This window comes from Silurus meridionalis, chromosome 22 (genome assembly GCF_014805685.1).
Source record: "Silurus meridionalis isolate SWU-2019-XX chromosome 22, ASM1480568v1, whole genome shotgun sequence".
Classification (NCBI taxonomy): Eukaryota; Metazoa; Chordata; class Actinopteri; order Siluriformes; family Siluridae; genus Silurus; species Silurus meridionalis.
In genome coordinates this window covers 5,957,328-5,975,625 of record NC_060905.1, presented here as the reverse complement: position 1 = coordinate 5,975,625, position 18,298 = coordinate 5,957,328, and the positions used below count along the sequence as shown (strand labels likewise).

At 35.8% G+C, this 18,298-nt stretch overlaps 5 protein-coding genes and 1 pseudogene across 8 annotated transcripts; 3 read left to right on the top strand and 3 right to left on the bottom strand.

Annotated features, from left to right (window-relative positions):
- Positions 1–1,217: 1,217 nt before the first annotated feature.
- LOC124376040 lies at positions 1,218–1,969 on the bottom strand (annotated as a pseudogene).
- A 597-nt stretch (positions 1,970–2,566) lies between these two features.
- Positions 2,567–3,294, top strand: LOC124376017 (hemoglobin subunit beta-2-like). The gene is made up of 3 exons (XM_046834877.1): positions 2,567–2,703; positions 2,791–3,013; positions 3,151–3,294. Exons 1-3 carry the CDS (start codon positions 2,612–2,614, stop codon positions 3,277–3,279), a joined length of 444 nt encoding a protein of 147 aa, XP_046690833.1. The 5' UTR covers positions 2,567–2,611; the 3' UTR covers positions 3,280–3,294.
- Positions 3,295–5,533: 2,239 nt separating this feature from the next.
- Positions 5,534–8,815, bottom strand: LOC124375886 (hemoglobin embryonic subunit alpha-like). Of its 2 annotated transcripts, XM_046834594.1 has the most exons (4): positions 8,731–8,815; positions 6,121–6,244; positions 5,826–6,033; positions 5,534–5,726 (listed from the first exon to the last, which is right to left on the bottom strand). In XM_046834594.1, exons 2-4 carry the CDS (start codon positions 6,213–6,215, stop codon positions 5,598–5,600), a joined length of 432 nt encoding a protein of 143 aa, XP_046690550.1. In that variant the 5' UTR covers positions 6,216–6,244; positions 8,731–8,815; the 3' UTR covers positions 5,534–5,597. The 2 variants fall into 2 exon arrangements, with proteins under 2 accessions (XP_046690550.1, XP_046690549.1); XM_046834593.1 differs by lacking the exon at positions 8,731–8,815 and having other exon boundaries at positions 6,121–6,284.
- LOC124375890 (hemoglobin subunit beta-2-like) lies at positions 6,893–15,228 on the top strand. The gene is made up of 4 exons (XM_046834600.1): positions 6,893–7,008; positions 7,096–7,318; positions 7,453–7,575; positions 15,172–15,228. The coding sequence occupies exons 1-4, from the start codon at positions 6,917–6,919 to the stop codon at positions 15,175–15,177; spliced, it is 444 nt and encodes a 147-aa protein (XP_046690556.1). The 5' UTR covers positions 6,893–6,916; the 3' UTR covers positions 15,178–15,228.
- Positions 12,141–15,343, bottom strand: LOC124375888 (hemoglobin embryonic subunit alpha-like). 3 transcript variants are annotated; one of them, XM_046834596.1, is made up of 5 exons: positions 15,329–15,343; positions 15,069–15,186; positions 12,808–14,011; positions 12,513–12,720; positions 12,141–12,387 (listed from the first exon to the last, which is right to left on the bottom strand). In XM_046834596.1, the coding sequence occupies exons 3-5, from the start codon at positions 12,900–12,902 to the stop codon at positions 12,259–12,261; spliced, it is 432 nt and encodes a 143-aa protein (XP_046690552.1). In that variant the 5' UTR covers positions 12,903–14,011; positions 15,069–15,186; positions 15,329–15,343; the 3' UTR covers positions 12,141–12,258. The 3 variants fall into 3 exon arrangements, with proteins under 3 accessions (XP_046690552.1, XP_046690551.1, XP_046690553.1); XM_046834595.1 differs by lacking the exons at positions 15,069–15,186; positions 15,329–15,343 and adding an exon at positions 14,388–14,512 and having other exon boundaries at positions 12,808–12,884; positions 13,963–14,011; XM_046834597.1 differs by lacking the exons at positions 15,069–15,186; positions 15,329–15,343 and adding an exon at positions 14,388–14,483.
- LOC124375889 (hemoglobin subunit beta-2-like) lies at positions 14,487–15,228 on the top strand. The gene is made up of 3 exons (XM_046834599.1): positions 14,487–14,604; positions 14,692–14,914; positions 15,049–15,228. The coding sequence occupies exons 1-3, from the start codon at positions 14,513–14,515 to the stop codon at positions 15,175–15,177; spliced, it is 444 nt and encodes a 147-aa protein (XP_046690555.1). The 5' UTR covers positions 14,487–14,512; the 3' UTR covers positions 15,178–15,228.
- Positions 15,344–18,298: the final 2,955 nt, after the last annotated feature.

Sequence of the window (18,298 nt, the reverse complement as noted above, 5' to 3'; positions counted from 1 at the left end):
ACATGGGTTGGAGAGGAAGATCTTGAGTGGCCTGGTATAGAGCTCTGAACTCATCCTTAATGAACAAATCTGAGCTGAATTTTTATGCAGGGATGTTAAAAAATTACATTTGGATCTTATGATCAGGTGTCCACAAACTTTTGTCCATGTAGTGTACATGATCTTATTAAATGTTAATCATTTAAACTCCAATTGCACAAAGGAAAGAGATTCAAAGTTTTGCCAAAAGCTTATTTTAAGGGTTTATTTAGTCTTACATTTCCCCAGTAATGTGAATAAGATGCTTATTCAAAATATTGTCTAGTTTACTACAATATTTTACTTGTTAAAATCTAAGATTTTTACAAGTAAAATATTGTAGTAAACTAGACAATTTGGTTGAAGTCAAGCAACTGAATAAGCATTGTATAGTAAAGTACTATTCAATGTGAAATATAATAATATCGTTATTTATATTTTTACCGCTGCGAAATTTTACTTTATAATTGCAGATTTTTACAAAACATGGGGTGTGTGGGCGTATTGGAAAAAAACGCACATATATATATATATATATATATATATATATATATATATATATATATATATATATATATATATATATATATATATATATATATATAAATTAAAATATAAAATATATTTGCAGGATTGGGCTGAAGCTGGACTGAAAAATCCGTCCCGTGAAGGTCTCTAGTTAATGATCTGAAAACGGTGCGAATTTAAAAGGAAAAATATTGATCATGTCCACAAACAGATTCAAACTAAAGTAACGAGCCTCATTTGAAAATGTAGGAAGTAAAAATTACAGATATTCGCGTAAAAAAATTAATGCTGGAAGTAAAAAGATGTCATAATAAATAGTGAAGTACAGGAAGTATTTGGAAGTCATTACTTCTCATCTCTGGTGTCAGTAAAGTGAAGCTGAAGGCTTTTGCATCTGAGCAATGATTGTAAAGGAGTAAAAAACTGTTGTTTAATTTATGCATTAACATCATTATCATGTAGTTAAACGTGTCTTCCTGTTTTATAAAGACCTGTTTAGTCCTATATGTTCCTTTATTTTTCCCCTCAGCGGACATTATTCACTTTATAAAGTCTAATATAAACACACATTAATACTTAAACACAGAGATTTAAAGAAGACGCACATACAGTGTTATTTTTAAATTACAGACCAAAAATATTTTGGCTTTTATTTAAAGCAGTCAGGGACATTTACAAGCTCTGAGAAAGAGATTGTGCGTGTGGTGGTCTCTGTTCTGGTCTCTGCAGAGGGGTTTATCTGTACTTCTCGGAGAGGGCCAGGGACACTGCAGCAAGAAACTTATCCATAGACACGTGTACATCAGGAGTAAAGTCAGTGGGGAACAGGATGGCCAGAACCACAAGCAAATTGTGTGAGAGGATCTAGAAGAAGAAACAACAAAATTCAAGCATGTTGTGGCACAGGATCTACTTACAGGTAAAACAGGATTGAATTATTACAGAGCATTAAGATGAACTTGCCTTGAAGTTGGCTGGATCAACACGCAGCTGGTAAGCGTGCAGCTCGCTTAGGCTGAGCATCCCGCTGGTCAGATCATCGATTTTGTTGACAGCCACTTCCACACCAGACATTACAGTCTTTCCGTGCTTCTTCAACTGAGCAGAGTTGAAGCTCATGTCCGTCAATGGGTAAAGTAGGTTTTGGTCTGAGGATAAACAGTCAGCATCCTGTGTAGGCACATTGGGGAAAGTTAATCATATAAAAAGAGAAAATGAATTGAAATGAAGAGCAAAAGAGAAAGTTCTAAAGCACCTACCTGTACAGAGCTTGGCTACCGATTTCCTCAGCCTTTGAGGAGATCTTGTCCCAGAAGGCTTTGATGGCAGCTTTGTCTTTGGCAGAGAGACTCATGGTTTCAGAGTGGTCTTGACTTCTGTAAACTGCTTCAAAACGAATCACTCTTTTATACAAGGGCATGAAGTTGGCACACCCCAGACCCTCCTCAAAATATAACAACTCAGACTCCTTTCACAGATGAAGATTAGACAGCACGTCTACTGACTGTGATAGATAACATTCACGCCTGACAGGAAACAAGTGCTGATTCAACAAAAACATTTCGCACATAACATAATTGAATGTTTTGAAATGTTTTAAATGAACAGTTTCATTTTCTACAGATTTACACGCATGTTGCTTTCACATATGCATCATTATTCCATCATTAATAAACTATATAAATATGCAGTTACATTCATTACAAATGGCACTAAAAATGTTTCAGCCAAAGTCATTAGGGGAATCTTTCAAACTTCTTAAATGTACATTTTCAGAAAATTTCTGAGCGAAAACTTGGCAAAAATCCCTAACTTACCGAATAAAAGTCTTTTTTTCATCGTAATAAATAACTCAATAATAAATTATTGAATGATTTCTATGAATGGAGTATAAGAGACGAGCACTTATCTGATTTAAACACCCATAACTGAACCCATCCCAAAATGTGTGTCTATCTCCCGGGTTTGGGAGGAGCAGTGAAATGCTTATAAAAGCTGGAGATCAGGACTGTTTGTGTCTGAGTCCTCGTTCACCAGAACATCAGAAACCCCTAAAAGCAGCATCATGGTTGAGTGGACAGATTTCGAGCGCACTACCATCCAGAACATCTTTTCCAAGATCGATCATAGTGCAGTCGGTCACCAGGCACTGACAAGGTAGATTTCAAATCATCACCTTTAACATTTATTTTCTTACTTGTTCTAAATGTGAAACTTATTGTTTCTTTCGAATGTGTCTCTCAGATGTTTGGTGGTGTATCCATGGACCCAGAGGTATTTCGCTAAATTTGGAAACTTGTACAACGCCGCTGCGATCATGGGAAATCCCAATGTTGCTGCACACGGCTTGACGGTGATGCGTGGTCTGGAGAACGCAGTGAAGAACCTGGACAACATTAAAGCCACTTTCTCCGAGTTGAGTGTGCTGCACTCTGAAAAACTGCACGTGGATCCTGATAACTTCAGGGTGCGTCTTATCTTTTTTAGTTATTTATAAGACATTACTTTTGGTAGTTAATTAATTGTTGATCAATGAGCCTATACTGGTTATCTTTTCTGTTACTTATCCTGTGTTTATTCTTCATCCTCTGCTTCCTCCTATAGCTGCTGGCTGACTGCATTACCATTGTAGTTGGCGCTACTCTGGGTAGCAGCTTCACTGCTGAAGTGCAGGCAGCTCTGCATAAGTTCCTGGCGGTCATCGTCTCCGCACTCGTCCAACAGTACCATTAAATACTGAATGTGAGACCAGAGAGAAATTTTGATAAGTTTCTGCGTTTAAGTGGAAGTTTGTCTGTTAAAGAAAATAAAAGTTTAATACTCAGTACTCAGTCATGTCTTGTGTTTCTTATTAAACCTTTGAATTAAAAGGGAGCTGAACACATCACACTGTAAATTCTACAAGTTCACTTTACCAGTTACCTGAATTTTGCAACATAAAGATAAAATGTAAGTTGGTTTACTAATCAGCTGAAAGTGAAGAAAGCAACCTCTTTCTTAGTGACGTAAACAAACAATAACAAATGTGTTTTAATGATTCAGTTGTACTTAATATTCTCTTAAAAGTTTACTAATGTTACTTGAGATATTAAAGTCCCAGCAGTGATCTATTCTGTACAACACACATGCAAAATACTATTATTAATAATATATACATATATATTTATATAATATTCTATATATAATATAAATTAATATACTGTATTCATATAATAATATAATAGTTTATTATTTGTTTACTATTCTTTTCAACACAATCTGGGGTAAATAATAAAAAATCTGTTTCCACATTTTCTTTCAGTAAACTGTTTTAATCATCTATTCAGTATTAATACAAAATGCACTAAATACAAGTTTGAAATTTACAATCGTTTATGTGAGCAATATAAAGAATTTAAGAAAATCACAAACATACAATTCTGCATCTTAAACTTCTGTCTGTGAACAGTACAAGATTGATCAATTCACACATGTCCTGAACCATTCTGCTGTTAGCAATCAACAGGCACACAATTGTATAAGATGTCTTTGGATGCAGTTGCATTTAATTTTCATTCACTTGAACTTGGAGAACCAAACAGTTCCAGCATGTCAATGCTCTTGTGCACAAAACCAGCTGCATGAATATGTGGTTTACATGGGTTGGAGAGGAAGATCTTGAGTGGCCTGTTATAGAGCTCTGGCCTCCTACCTATTAAACACCTTTAAGCTAATTTGTAATGCAGGGACGTTAAAAAGTCATATATGGATCTTATGATCAGGTGTCCACAAACATTTGTCCATGTAGTGGACATGATCTCATTTAATGTTATAATTTAAACTTTGTTGCATTAAAAAAAGCTCCAATTGCAGAAAGGAAAGAGATCAAAGTTTCGCCAAAAGCTTATTTTAATGTTTTAATTACTCTTAAATTACACCAGTAATGTCATTCATTTGTACTAGAATTTTAACAACAATAAAATATTGTAGTAAACTCAACATTTTGGTTAAAGTCAAACAACTGAATAAGCATTTTATAGTAAAGTACTAATCAATGTGAAATATAATAATATCGTTATTTATATTTTTACCGCTGCTTTTCTTTGTGCTGCACTGAAGTAAGTTCAAATGAATTCTCACCATTTGAAATTATATTATGAATTTGTGGTAAATATTTCGCACTCATAATTTAATGGTTCCCAAATTACAAAAAAAAAGTTTTACTCTTTTTACATAACTTTTTAAGTTATGTGAATTAGTTCATAACAATTCATGACTTAAAAGCCAAACAGTATATTTTACTTACTGCTGCTAAATTTCATTGCAGATTTTTACAAAACATGGTGTGTGTGAGCGTATTGAAAAAAAAAAAATAATTTGTAATATGTTTTAATAAAAAAAAAAGGTAAATAACAAATATTTTTGCAGGATTGGGCTGAAGCTGGACTGAAAAATCCGTCCCGTGAAGGTCTCTAGTTAATGATCTGAAAACGGTGCGAAATTAAAAGGAAAAATATTGATCATGTCACCAAATAGATTAAAACTAAAGTAACGAGCCTCATTTGAAAATATAAGAAATAGAAATGACAAATATTCGTGTAAATATTTTAATGCTGAAAGTAAAAAGATGTCATAATAAATAGTGAAGTAACTTCTTAAGTACAGGAAGTATTTGGAAGTCATTACTTCTCATCTCTGGTGTCAGTAAAGTGAAGCTGAAGGCTTCTGCATCTGAGCAATGATTGTAAAGGAGTAAAAAACTGTTGTTTAATTTATGCATTAACATCATTATCATGTAGTTAAACGTGTCTTCCTGTTTTATAAAGACCTGTTTAGTTTTATATGTTCCTTTATTTTTCCCCTCAGCGGACATTATTCACTTTATAAAGTCTAATATAAACACACATTAATACTTAAACACAGAGATTTAAAGAAGACGCACATACAGTGTTATTTTTAAATTACAGACCAAAAATATTTTGGCTTTTATTTAAAGCAGTCAGGGACATTTACAAGCTCTGAGAAAGAGATTGTGCGTGTGGTGGTCTCTGTTCTGGTCTCTGCAGAGGGGTTTATCTGTACTTCTCGGAGAGGGCCAGGGACACTGCAGCAAGAAACTTATCCATAGACACGTGTACATCAGGAGTAAAGTCAGTGGGGAACAGGATGGCCAGAACCACAAGCAAATTGTGTGAGAGGATCTAGAAGAAGAAACAACAAAATTCAAGCATGTTGTGGCACAGGATCTACTTACAGGTAAAACAGGATTGAATTATTACAGAGCATTAAGATGAACTTGCCTTGAAGTTGGCTGGATCAACACGCAGCTGGTAAGCGTGCAGCTCGCTTAGGCTGAGCATCCCGCTGGTCAGATCATCGATTTTGTTGACAGCCACTTCAACACCAGACATTACAGTCTTTCCATGCTTCTTCAACTGAGCAGAGTTGAAGCTCATGTCCGTCCAATGGGTAAAGTAGGTTTTGGTCTGAGGATAAACAGTCAGCATCCTGTGTAGGCACATTGGGGGAAAGTTTATCATATAAAAGTGTAAATGAATCAAAATGAGCAAAAAGAGAAAGTTCTAAAGCACCTACCTGTACAGAGCTTGGCTACCGATTTCCTCAGCCTTTGAGGAGATCTTGTCCCAGAAGGCTTTGATGGCAGCTTTGTCTTTGGCAGAGAGACTCATGGTTTCAGAGTGGTCTTGACTTCTGTAAACTGCTTCAAAACGAATCACTCTTTTATACAAGGGCATGAAGTTGGCACACCCCAGACCCTCCTCAAAATATAACAACTCAGACTCCTTTCACAGATGAAGATTAGACAGCACGTCTACTGACTGTGATAGATAACATTCACGCCTGACAGGAAACAAGTGCTGATTCAACAAAAACATTTCACACATAACATAATTGAATGTTTTGAAATGTTTTAAATGAACAGTTTCATTTTCTACAGATTTACACGCACGTTGCTTTCACATATGCATCATTATTCCATCATTAATAAACTATATAAATATGCAGTTACATTCATTACAAATGGCACTAGAAATGTTTCAGCCAAAGTCATTAGGGGAATCTTTCAAACTTCTTAAATGTACATTTACACACACATTTCTGAGCGAATATTTGGCAAAAATCCAGAGTTTACCGAATAAAAGTCTTTTTTTTAGAACTCAATAATATATTCTTGAATGATTTCTATGAATGGAGTATAAGAGACGAGCACTTATCTGATTTAAACACCCATAACTGAACCCATCCCAAAATGTGTGTCTATCTCCCGGGTTTGGGAGGAGCAGTGAAATGCTTATAAAAGCTGGAGATCAGGACTGTTTGTGTCTGAGTCCTCGTTCACCAGAACATCAGAAACCCCAAAAGCAGCATCATGGTTGAGTGGACAGATTTCGAGCGCACTACCATCCAGAACATCTTTTCCAAGATCGATCATAGTGCAGTCGGTCACCAGGCACTGACAAGGTAGATTTCAAATCATCACCTTTAACATTTATTTTCTTACTTGTTCTAAATGTGAAACTTATTGTTTCTTTCGAATGTGTCTCTCAGATGTTTGGTGGTGTATCCATGGACCCAGAGGTATTTCGCTAAATTTGGAAATTTGTACAACGCCGCTGCGATCATGGGAAATCCCAATGTTGCTGCACACGGCTTGACGGTGATGCGTGGTCTGGAGAACGCAGTGAAGAACCTGGACAACATTAAAGCCACTTTCTCCGAGTTGAGTGTGCTGCACTCTGAAAAACTGCACGTGGATCCTGATAACTTCAGGGTGCGTCTTATTTTTAGTCATTTATTAAGCATTACATTTGGTAGTTAATTAATTGTTGATCAATGAGCCTATACTGGTTATCTTTTCTGTTACTTATCCTGTGTTTATTCTTCATCCTCTGCTTCCTCCTATAGCTGCTGGCTGACTGCATTACCATTGTAGTTGGCGCTACTCTGGGTAGCAGCTTCACTGCTGAAGTGCAGGCAGCTCTGCATAAGTTCCTGGCGGTCATCGTCTCCGCACTCGTCCAACAGTACCATTAAATACTGAATGTGAGACCAGAGAGAAATTTTTCTGCGTTTAAGTGGAACTTGATTAAACCAATAAATGTTTAATAATAATTTCTGTCATGTCTTGTGGATCTTAATACAATCTTTTATTCGAAAATAGATGATTACATCACACTGTAAAATGTTATAGATTCAGTTTTTTTCAGTTTTGCAACATAAAGATGAAATGTAAGTTAAATTAGTAATCAGCTGAAAGCAAAACAAAACAAAAAACTCTTGCCTAGTCACATAAAAAAAATATAAAGTCAGTTTTAATGAGTGCATTTTAGTTAAAATAGTCTTAAAAATTTACCAATGTTATCTAAGTTGCCAATATTTTAGCAGTTATATATTTTCTACCGCAAGCATGCAAAATATTACTATTCTGAATATTTACTATTATATGGGTTTAATCCTCCATTTGAATATATAAAGAATAAAGTAAATACTTTCAATCGGTTTCCTTCCTAAAAATCTCTTTTAAGTAAACTGATCATATTTTTGGTGCTGATAAAAATGCTCTGAAGACACATTTTCATTTATAAAGACATTAAGGACATCAAAATAATCGAATTATACATAAACATTTGTGTGTAATTAAACAGTATAAGTCTGATTCGTTTAAAGACTTCCTGCTGCCAACAATCACCATAAATGACTAAACCATTAGGTTTACAGAGCATCTTGGAACAGTCAGTGTATACAAACAGCAAAAAAATACATAAATAAAACACAGACCCTTTCTACTTTTACCAAATGCACCATTTAACTACTTGTCAAAACATACATGATGTGGCCATACTTATTGCGTAAACAGGCAGGTGTGTTTTCTTCTATAACTTTTTTTAGTTTTAGCTATAACTTTTTTCTTTCAAAAAGTACCTCAACTGTCTGTATATCTTATAAATTCCTGTGATGTTTCCATTATCATTATAGCCTCCTTCATACTCTTTAGTTTTTTAATAAATCTTGCTGTTGTATTTACCGAATAAATCGAGCTTAATCATACAAATACAATTGAAATAGTTAACTATTCTTCCTGCTCAGTAGTTTGTCTCTTTCACTTCCAATGTTGATTTGATTATATAGTGATTTTAATATTAATTATGCCTAGGGCCTACAAATGTGCGGAACAGGTCCTACCCAATTGTTCCAACTTGACACAAGACCAGCTGCATGAAGATATAGTTTACATGGGTTAGAGTCGAAGATCTTGAGTGGCCTGCTGTATAGTCCTTACCTTCTGAACACATTTGAGATGAATTGGAATGCTGAGAAAGCACATACTAATCTTATGGCCAGGTGTCAATAAATCTTTGTCTTAGTGATCTCATTAAACCATGTTTTTCATAATAGAACATAGAAAACATATGCCATGCTGAACTGAGGCAGTAATTAAAGCAAAAGAAACCCCTACCAAGTATTGAGTACATATACAGTAAATGAACATATTTTCCAGAAGAATTCACTAAACATTTTTTACACATTTTTGGAGATTGGTGGGTTTTTGTTAAATGTGAACCAAAAGCATCATGAAATATATCAGTCTGTGTGTGATGAATCGATATAATATTTCACTTTTTCTAATGAATTAATAAAATAAATAAACTTTTTAATGCTATTCTAATTAACTGAGATGCATCTGTATGTCTGGCCTTTTTGTACCCCTGTTGTCTGGCCTTTCCTGGAATGCAGGTGCCGGTTCCTTCATTCGGTCATTATAGGCGATCTGCCACACCCCAGTCGGAAAAGGACGTCACCAAAGAGGCGGGGCTTCGATGATTAAAAGAGGAAAAAAAATAAAGCAAGACGGAACTACGAGACAAAACATCAGGAGAAGCTAAAAAAATCTGAATGCAGAGCAGAAGATACAGAAAGTAGAAGAGTTAAAGAAGAATCTGACATTTCAGCAGATGTTTTTCAGCAGAGCAAAATCACAAAGTGAAGCTGGTGTGAAAACAGAGGAGAAATCAGAGTCACATCAGCCGCTTATTTACTGAGGGAGAGATTCTGAAGAGCTGCATGATGAAGCTGTGAGACGTCTGGTGTTTAACTGGAGATATTTTTATGGAGAGCAAAATATTTTAAGTTATTTAAAGTTTAAGATTATTTTTTATAAAATGGCATAAGAAACCTGATTGTTTTAGTTTGTTGTTATTTTAACATTTACTTTAAAGCACAATTTTTATTGATTTTTTCATGGTTTTTTTTGCAGCATGTTCATATTTCTAACTTGTATAATTTTGACAGGAAATATTTTTATGGAGAGCTATTTATTTAAATTTTAAGTTTATTCATTCTGGAATAATATTCCTGTCTGTTTCTATTCATATTTATGTTAAAAAAACATTTAGTTTTAGTGTGTTCAGTAAATGTTTATCCTGTTCAGCCCGCGACCTAAAGTGTGCTTTGAGTTTTTGGCCCCCTGTGCAGTTCAGTTTGACCCTGGTATAGATGAATATCATTAATTATTAATAATAACATATAATTTAAGGTAAATTGAGCAAAATTGTTATTTCAGAATTGTGTATCAAACTGCTAGCCCTTTACATTAGTCGGTACTCAAGAAGTAGCTCTCGGTGTCAAAAAGATTTCAGAGATCTACAGAAGTCTGTGGGAATCCCTGTAGAAGTCTGTGGGAATCTCTACAGAAATCTGTGGGAATCTCTACAGAAGTCTGTGGGAATCCCTACAGAAGTCTGTGGGAATCCCTGCAAAAGTCTGTGGAAATCCCTGCTGAAGTCTGTGGGAATCCCTGCAGAAGTCTGTGGGAATCCCTGCAGAAGTCTGTGGAAATCCCTGCAGAAGTCTGTGGGAATCCCTACAACAGTCTGTAGGAATCCCTGCAAAAGTCTGTGGGAATCCCTGCAGAAGTCTGTGGGAATTTCTGCACGTTGATAAATGATGCCAGGGGTATCAAAGGGATACCCAGTGTGTCAAAATGTGACTCCGAGGGATCCTGACCAAACGTCCATATGTGAAACGTTGTGAGTGAGAACGTGTTGTTTGGGCAGGCTAGGTTCTACATACTTATTGAAGTTGTTCTGATTTGTTCTTTGGATTGGCATCGTCACTGAGTCCACCTACTTTAAGCTCATTGATCCTGGTTGTTTGCTTCTTTCTTTTGTTTTGTTGTATATAGTCCTGTCACTTATGCATGTAAATTTGTATCATAAACTAGAAAGTAAAATGAAAGAAAAACTAAAACTGGGTCTCAGTTATGTCCTTTCTTCTAACATCCATCACAAAACACCTTATACCTGCCTACCCTAGACTTCAAAATGAACGTAACACATCTGAGAGCACAAAGCTTCCAGGCATCCAATATTTCAACCTTGTTCCTTGCGCATAGAGACTTTATAAGATTCTTGGAACATTTTAATGATATTATTTACTCTCGATTATGACATTTTTATTATTTGTAATTTTACGTTAAGGAACATTATTCTAAAACTGTTCGACAATTTATAGACAGTTTTTCACAGATTGATTAAGCTCTGCCTGTCTTTACTTCTGAGAGACTCTTTAAGATGTTCTTTACCTCATCATGTTACTTAGTTGCAAAATGTTTTTACCTCTTCACCTCCCTGTTAGTATCACCTACTTTTCCAGCCTTTTGTTGCCTCTGTCACAACTTGTTTCAGACGTGTTACAATTTTTACAATTTCTTAAAATGGCTTATTTTCTCTGTTTAAATATTTTATATGGTTTCTATGTTTTATTGTGAATGAAATATGTAAATCATTGCATCCAGTATTTATGTAAATTGTAAACAGTGTCCCAACTTTTTTTGGACTTCTTGTTGTGCATTGAACAGATTATTAGACGATGCAATGGCTAAAATGTTACTGTAAGTGTGGACATGTTTTTGAAAAGTTGACCCCGAATAGGCACTCAAAGATCTGTAATATGCTTTAATTTTAAGCTTTCTAAATTGTTTTTTATTGTTTCAGTCAGATGAAAATGTATACATGGACACCACTTCATACATTTTATATGTTCAAAATTTTACAGTAAAAGTTCGTTAATATTTGTTAACATCATTAAGGATTCTGCGAATATGAAATATGAATTATAGGTATAGGGACTCACATTAGCCTCGTGAAAGACATTTTTATATATTCAGTTCCCTTTTTCTGAAGGTTGATGATATGTCCCTTTCCTAATTGCTGTTATTAATATTGTTGGAAATGATTTCATAGATATTGTGTTCATGATCTATTATTACACGCTCAAGATTTACGTACTTTTAATCAAATTTAAGAAAAATAACTAGTTAAATTCAGCTATATAAACCTTAATTCAAATGTACTAAATGTGAAAAGTGCAGTCACAATTATATTAAATGAATGTCACTGCATTATGTTTGTTATTTACTTTATTTTGTGGTAGGGGAGAGCTGAAGTAAGTAGACGTATGGTATTCATGTTTTTATAAATATCTGTTTAGCCTTATGTGGGTTTGCATTTCCCCCCTCAACTCAGTATGAACTTATTTTAATCCTGAATCTAATATAAACACAGAGATTGAAAGAAGACGCACATACAGTGTTATTTTCATTTACAGACCAAACATTTTTGGACTTTTATTTAGAGCAGTCAAGAACATTTACAAGCTCTGAGAAAAACTTTGTGTGTGTGGTGGTCTCTGTTCTGGTCTCTGCAGAGGGGTTTATCTGTACTTCTCGGAGAGGGCCAGGGACACTGCAGCAAGAAACTTATCCATAGACACATGTACATCAGGAGTAAAGTCAGTGGGAAACAGGATGGCCAGAACCACAAGCAAATTGTGTGAGAGGATCTAGAAGAGAAAAATACATTGATTTATGTTGTGCATGTGCAAGCATGTTGTGGCACAAGATCACATGTAAAGCAGGATTGAATGTTTACAGCTAATTATTAGAGAAAGTATTTAAATGATCTTGCCTTGAAGTTGGCTGGATCAACACGCAGCTGGTAAGCGTGCAGCTCGCTTAGGCTGAGCATCCCGCTGGTCAGATCATCGATTTTGTTGACAGCCACTTCCACACCAGACATTATAGTCTTTCCGTGCTTCTTCAACTGAGCAGAGTTGAAGCTCATGTCCGTCCAATGGGTAAAGTAGGTTTTGGTCTGAGGGTAAACAGTCAGCATCCTGTGTAGGCACAGTAGACTTAATCTTCGATATTGGAAAAGGAATCAAAATGAAGATCATCAGGAAAAAAATGACACAAACACTGACCTGTACAGAGCTTGACTACCGATTTCTTCAGCCATTGGGGAGGCTTTTACCCAGAAGGATTTGATGGCAGCTTTGTCCTTGGCAGAGAGACTCATGGTTTCGAAATAGTTTTGAAACAAATGTAAACTGCTTCAAAAAACGAACACCCTTTTATACAAGGACATGAATTCGGAACACCCCAGACCCTCCTCAAAAACGTAACAACTCCGAATCCTTTCACTGATGACAGATTAGACAGCATTCCAGCTGTTTGTAATAGATAATGTGTGTGAATAAACTGAACATTTACCCAAACTATTCCTAACATATATATAATTGGCTCAGAAAACACTATATGGATGTAAATTCTACGTTTATAGCCTGTTTTTAACCAAAACCACCACCGACAACAACAACCACAATAATAATATTAATAAAAACATTATTCTTTGTATTTTTTACATACTTTTTATTTACAGTTGACTATAATTGAATGATCTAATTTACATACATGGAACAAATTATTTATTGTCATAAGGATGCAATTTTTCTTTTGTTAATTGCACAGTAAAATGCAATCATCCACTTTTTTATTTTTTAATTCACATATTTACATTTTGCTACAATCCCACAGCTGCTTTTAAACAGGCAAAGCAATGATTTAATTTTATCAGTTCAGTGCCATTTATTTTTCCTGGCATAGCAGCAGAATCTTGTGAAGACTGCCAAGAAAATGTTGATATTTTAGTCTAAATACTTTATCAATGAATGGTTTACATGGGCGTAACCTCTAAAGATGTGCTGCAGTAACTTCTTCACTCACTACAGCTAAATATTGCACTGCCTTGCATCAATCCTCCTCATTCGTGCAATATATTTCATTACTACCATCTCATATCATTCGAATTACGCAAAAGTGGAGGAAAAAAGTTCTATCATATTCTAAGGACAAATCCTATTATGAAGCAATTAGATTTTTTTTGCAGTAACAAACACAAGCTCACGAAAATGTAATTTTTTTTTTCCAAAATGTAATTTTTTTTTGTTTAGTATAATCAGATTAAATAAAAATCACAGTAAACACTACTAACCGTTAATTTCATTTCACAGCATACTAGATGATGTAGCAAACATTGATATTTTTGATTGCATGCATACATTACAAGTAATTAAGACCTTTACGATGTTCCCAGTTTGGTTATTTCCTTGCTTCCACAGATGCTTCCTAAAAATACACAAGATGCATAATTTATTGACCACAAAATCTCTAAATACATAAATACATCCTCCCAAAAAAAAAAAAGCTTAAGCATTGTTTTTCGCCACATAAGCCCTTGATAACCATTGGTTTTTCACCATAAGTCTTAGTTTGATTTGCTGAAAGCTCATTAACTAAGACATCAGTTTGTTCATTTATTAGTTCATTGCTAGATGCTACAGTAATGTCAATGTCAAATGAAGGGCAACAGAATATGGCACTAATTTCCATTAAACAATCTGCCAAATATGACATTTCGCGATATACCAGGACAACAAACGCTGTTAATAGATAAAGTGACCATATCTAATCAAAATCTTTCAGACTTCAAGACTCAACACACCCCATTCAAAGTTTGTTGCTGGTCTTGGGAGGTGTGTCCAGATGTGTATATATAAGAGGCTTAAAAAGACCGAAATAGCAGAGCTCTTTCTTAATTAGAACATCAGAAAACCCAAAAGCAGCATCATGGTTGAGTGGACAGATTTCGAGCGCACTACCATCCAGAACATCTTTTCCAAGATCGATCATAGTGCAGTCGGTCACCAGGCACTGACAAGGTAGATTTCAAATCATCACCTTTAACATTTATTTTCTTACTTGTTCTAAATGTGAAACTTATTGTTTCTTTCGAATGTGTCTCTCAGATGTTTGGTGGTGTATCCATGGACCCAGAGGTATTTCGCTAAATTTGGAAACTTGTACAACGCCGCTGCGATCATGGGAAATCCCAATGTTGCTGCACACGGCTTGACGGTGATGCGTGGTCTGGAGAACGCAGTGAAGAACCTGGACAACATTAAAGCCACTTTCTCCGAGTTGAGTGTGCTGCACTCTGAAAAACTGCACGTGGATCCTAATAACTTCAGGGTGCGTCTTATTTTTAGTCATTTATTAAGCATTACATTTGGTAGTTAATTAATTGTTGATCAATGAGCCTATACTGGTTATCTTTTCTGTTACTTATCCTGTGTTTATTCTTCATCCTCTGCTTCCTCCTATAGCTGCTGGCTGACTGCATTACCATTGTAGTTGGCGCTACTCTGGGTAGCAGCTTCACTGCTGAAGTGCAGGCAGCTCTGCATAAGTTCCTGGCGGTCATCGTCTCCGCACTCGTCCAACAGTACCATTAAATACTGGAACTACTCCATACATGTGAACAAATAAATGTGTAAATTATAAAACCTTATTTGCTCTAAAGTTTTTTCTCACTTTTGCTACATTGCTTCAGTTCATTGATGTGTAAGTGCATTGGTTTTGTGCTCAGCTCTTTAAACATCTTACAACAGCAGATCACAGAGGTCTGGTCATGGTCATGTATATCAATTCTGGTCTATCTTAAGCTGAAGAGATGAACACACATCACGTATAACATCTTCATAAACTTCCTTAACAATCTAATAAAGCAGTGGTCCCCAACTTTTTTTTTGCGCCATGGACCGGTTTAATGTCAGGCAATATTTTCACGGACCAGCTTTTAAGGTGTGGCTACCTACGGTGGCCGAGAAGTGCAAAACACATTAACAACACGAAAACAATATAACAAATACAAAAACACAACGACAAAATTCAGACAAACCGGAAAAGGTAGGTAGATTGTGAATGGAAACTTACCGATCATTGGACGAGACACCTGTCATTCACCTGTATATCTTGAATGACAGGTGTCTCGTCCAATGATCTGTAAGTTTTTATTCACCAACTATACCTACCTTTTCCGGTTTGTCTGAATTTTGTCGTTGTGTTTTCGGATTTGTTAATTTGTTTTTGAATTTGTTTTGTTTTTGCATTTGTTATTTTGTTTTCAGAACCAATTGACCCACGGGGTTGGGGGACCACTGGTATATACTACTGTACCTGGGCTCAACAGTGCAAAGTAATGAAGAGTGTTTTAGAGAAGTGAGGAAAAGAGTGCAGGCAGGGTGGAGTGGGTGGAGAAGAGTGATAGCAGGAGTGATTTGTGATAGAAGAGTGTTCGCAAGAGTGAAAGGGAAAGTTTATAGGACTGTGGTGAGACCTGCGATGTTGTATAGTTTAGAGACAGTGGCACTGATAGAAGAATGCTGAGGATGGAGCTGCCCAAAAGGAGGAGGTTTATGGTTGTGGTGAGGGAAGACATGCAGGTACTTGGTGTTAAAGAGGCAGATGTAGAGGACAGCGGGGTATGAAGACGGATGATCTGCTGTGGCGCCCCCTAATGGTAGAAGATAAAAGAAAAATAAGAAAAATATGTATCATAGCCAAAGTCAATAGCACACAGTCAAACTGGTGAATCAAGCTGCCTTTTTTTAGTATTAAATGTTGATTTCTTGTATTATTAAGTGCCAATTTCTTGCTGCCGATTTTCTTTCAGCTTTGGGAGTTTGGCAAAAAAGAAAAGTAGAAATCTAGATTGCATAAAAAGGCAAAAATGGAAAAAAGAAATGAACATCATGTTATGTCTGAAGAGCATTTAAGTGGCATGCCTCTTTACTTTGGAGACTGTGTAATATCTCATTTTTAACTCGTTGATAAAGATCTTGAACTACTGATTGAAAGGTCATGAGATCAAAGTCCATCTCCATCAAACTACTGCTCCCTTGAGGCTTAAATCAACTTTTTACTTTAACCCTCAACTGCTCAGGTGTATAAATGAGATAATTAAAATGAGTGTCTCCAAATTCCTTAAGTGTAAACGTAAACCCACAACTATCATGAGAGTTTGTGTGGAGTAAGAGATCTCTACATCCGGTGCCACCACTGAATCCAGTGCCAGTAGAAATGCTCTTTTGGAAAAGATCAACCTCACCCAGTGAAAATTATGCTATCTCTCTAGACCTCTTTGGCTGTAGCAGAGCAAATAAATCCTTTGTGTGGAGTATTTGATTTGAATACACCCCTCTGTAGCATATGTTACATATTATCAAAAATGTTGCAGGTTTTAGAAAGTCTAGGCTGTTACAAGGCTATACAGTTATTATCTGCTGAAAACAGACACTCATCATCTCGCTCCACCCTCTAGCAGGATCTACATTGGCCTGCTAAGTTCCCAGACACATAGCTGTCATTTTACATATATGCATAAAGCAGGTTCAGCAACAGCAGTTGTGAAAAAACACTATCTTGAAAAGTACATTTCAAAATGCAATGCATAAAATATATTAAATGTACTAACCTGTAAACTATATGGCCAAAAATGTGTACATCTGACTTTTACTGTAGGGATTTGTGATCATTTAGTGATTATTTTCAACAAGGAGGTCTAGGGTGCAGTTAGTGTTCCAGTTCATCACAAAGGTTTTCAGTGTGATTGAGGTCGGGGTTATGTGCAGGACACTCCAGTCAAACCTCAGCACACCATGGAGCTTGCTTTGTGCATAGAAGCATTGTAGTACTGCCACATGTTCGGGCCTCTTAGTTCCAGTGTAAGAAAACTTGTAATGTTATAGCAAGCAAAGTGAAACAATGCATTAGAAGTTCTTTCATTCTTACAGGCTCAAAAGTAATTGGGCAGCTGACTAAGCTGGTGTTGGATTTGTGATGATCGCAAATGTTGAGCTATTTTATGAGTTGCTCAGTAGCTCCTAGTTTTATAACCACAATGACTGTATAAGACTGTAGAATGAACATTACTTATAATCTTACATTCCAGTGCTCATGTTAGTTCTCACTCTCCAGTGTTCTGTATTGGTTAAAGTCTATAATCACACTCTTGATTTCACCCAAATGAGGATGGGTTCCACTTTTGAGTCTGGTTCCTTTCAAGGTTTTTCCTCATAACATCTAAGGGAGTTTTTCCTCACCACAGTCGGCATGGCTGCTCATCTTGGATAAATACACATCGTTCACCTTAACTGTTGATTTCTGTAAAGCTGATTTGAGACAATGTCTGTTGTGAAAAGCGCTATAGGAATAAACTTGACTTGACTAATAAGCAGATTTGTTGCTATTTGTAACCCCTTTCCACCTTATTTTATAACATAGAGAGATGATTTTGTATTTGGTAGCTGTTTGTAGATACTCTACATATGTGGTTTAAAGAGACGCTGATGAAAGTGAAGGAGGACATCATTAGGCTAATTAAAAAAAAAACAGAACAGACCATTTGCTTTGTTCCAAATACTTATGGTCTTATTATTAATGTTAACAATGTTTTTTTTGTTGAGAGTTAAATGGCTCGAATGTAAATTGCGCCACATGTCTGTGTAACTGTATAACTGTGTAAATGTTTTATACTTGCCAGTCGTTTTTTTTTTTTATAAAGAAAACTCAAGA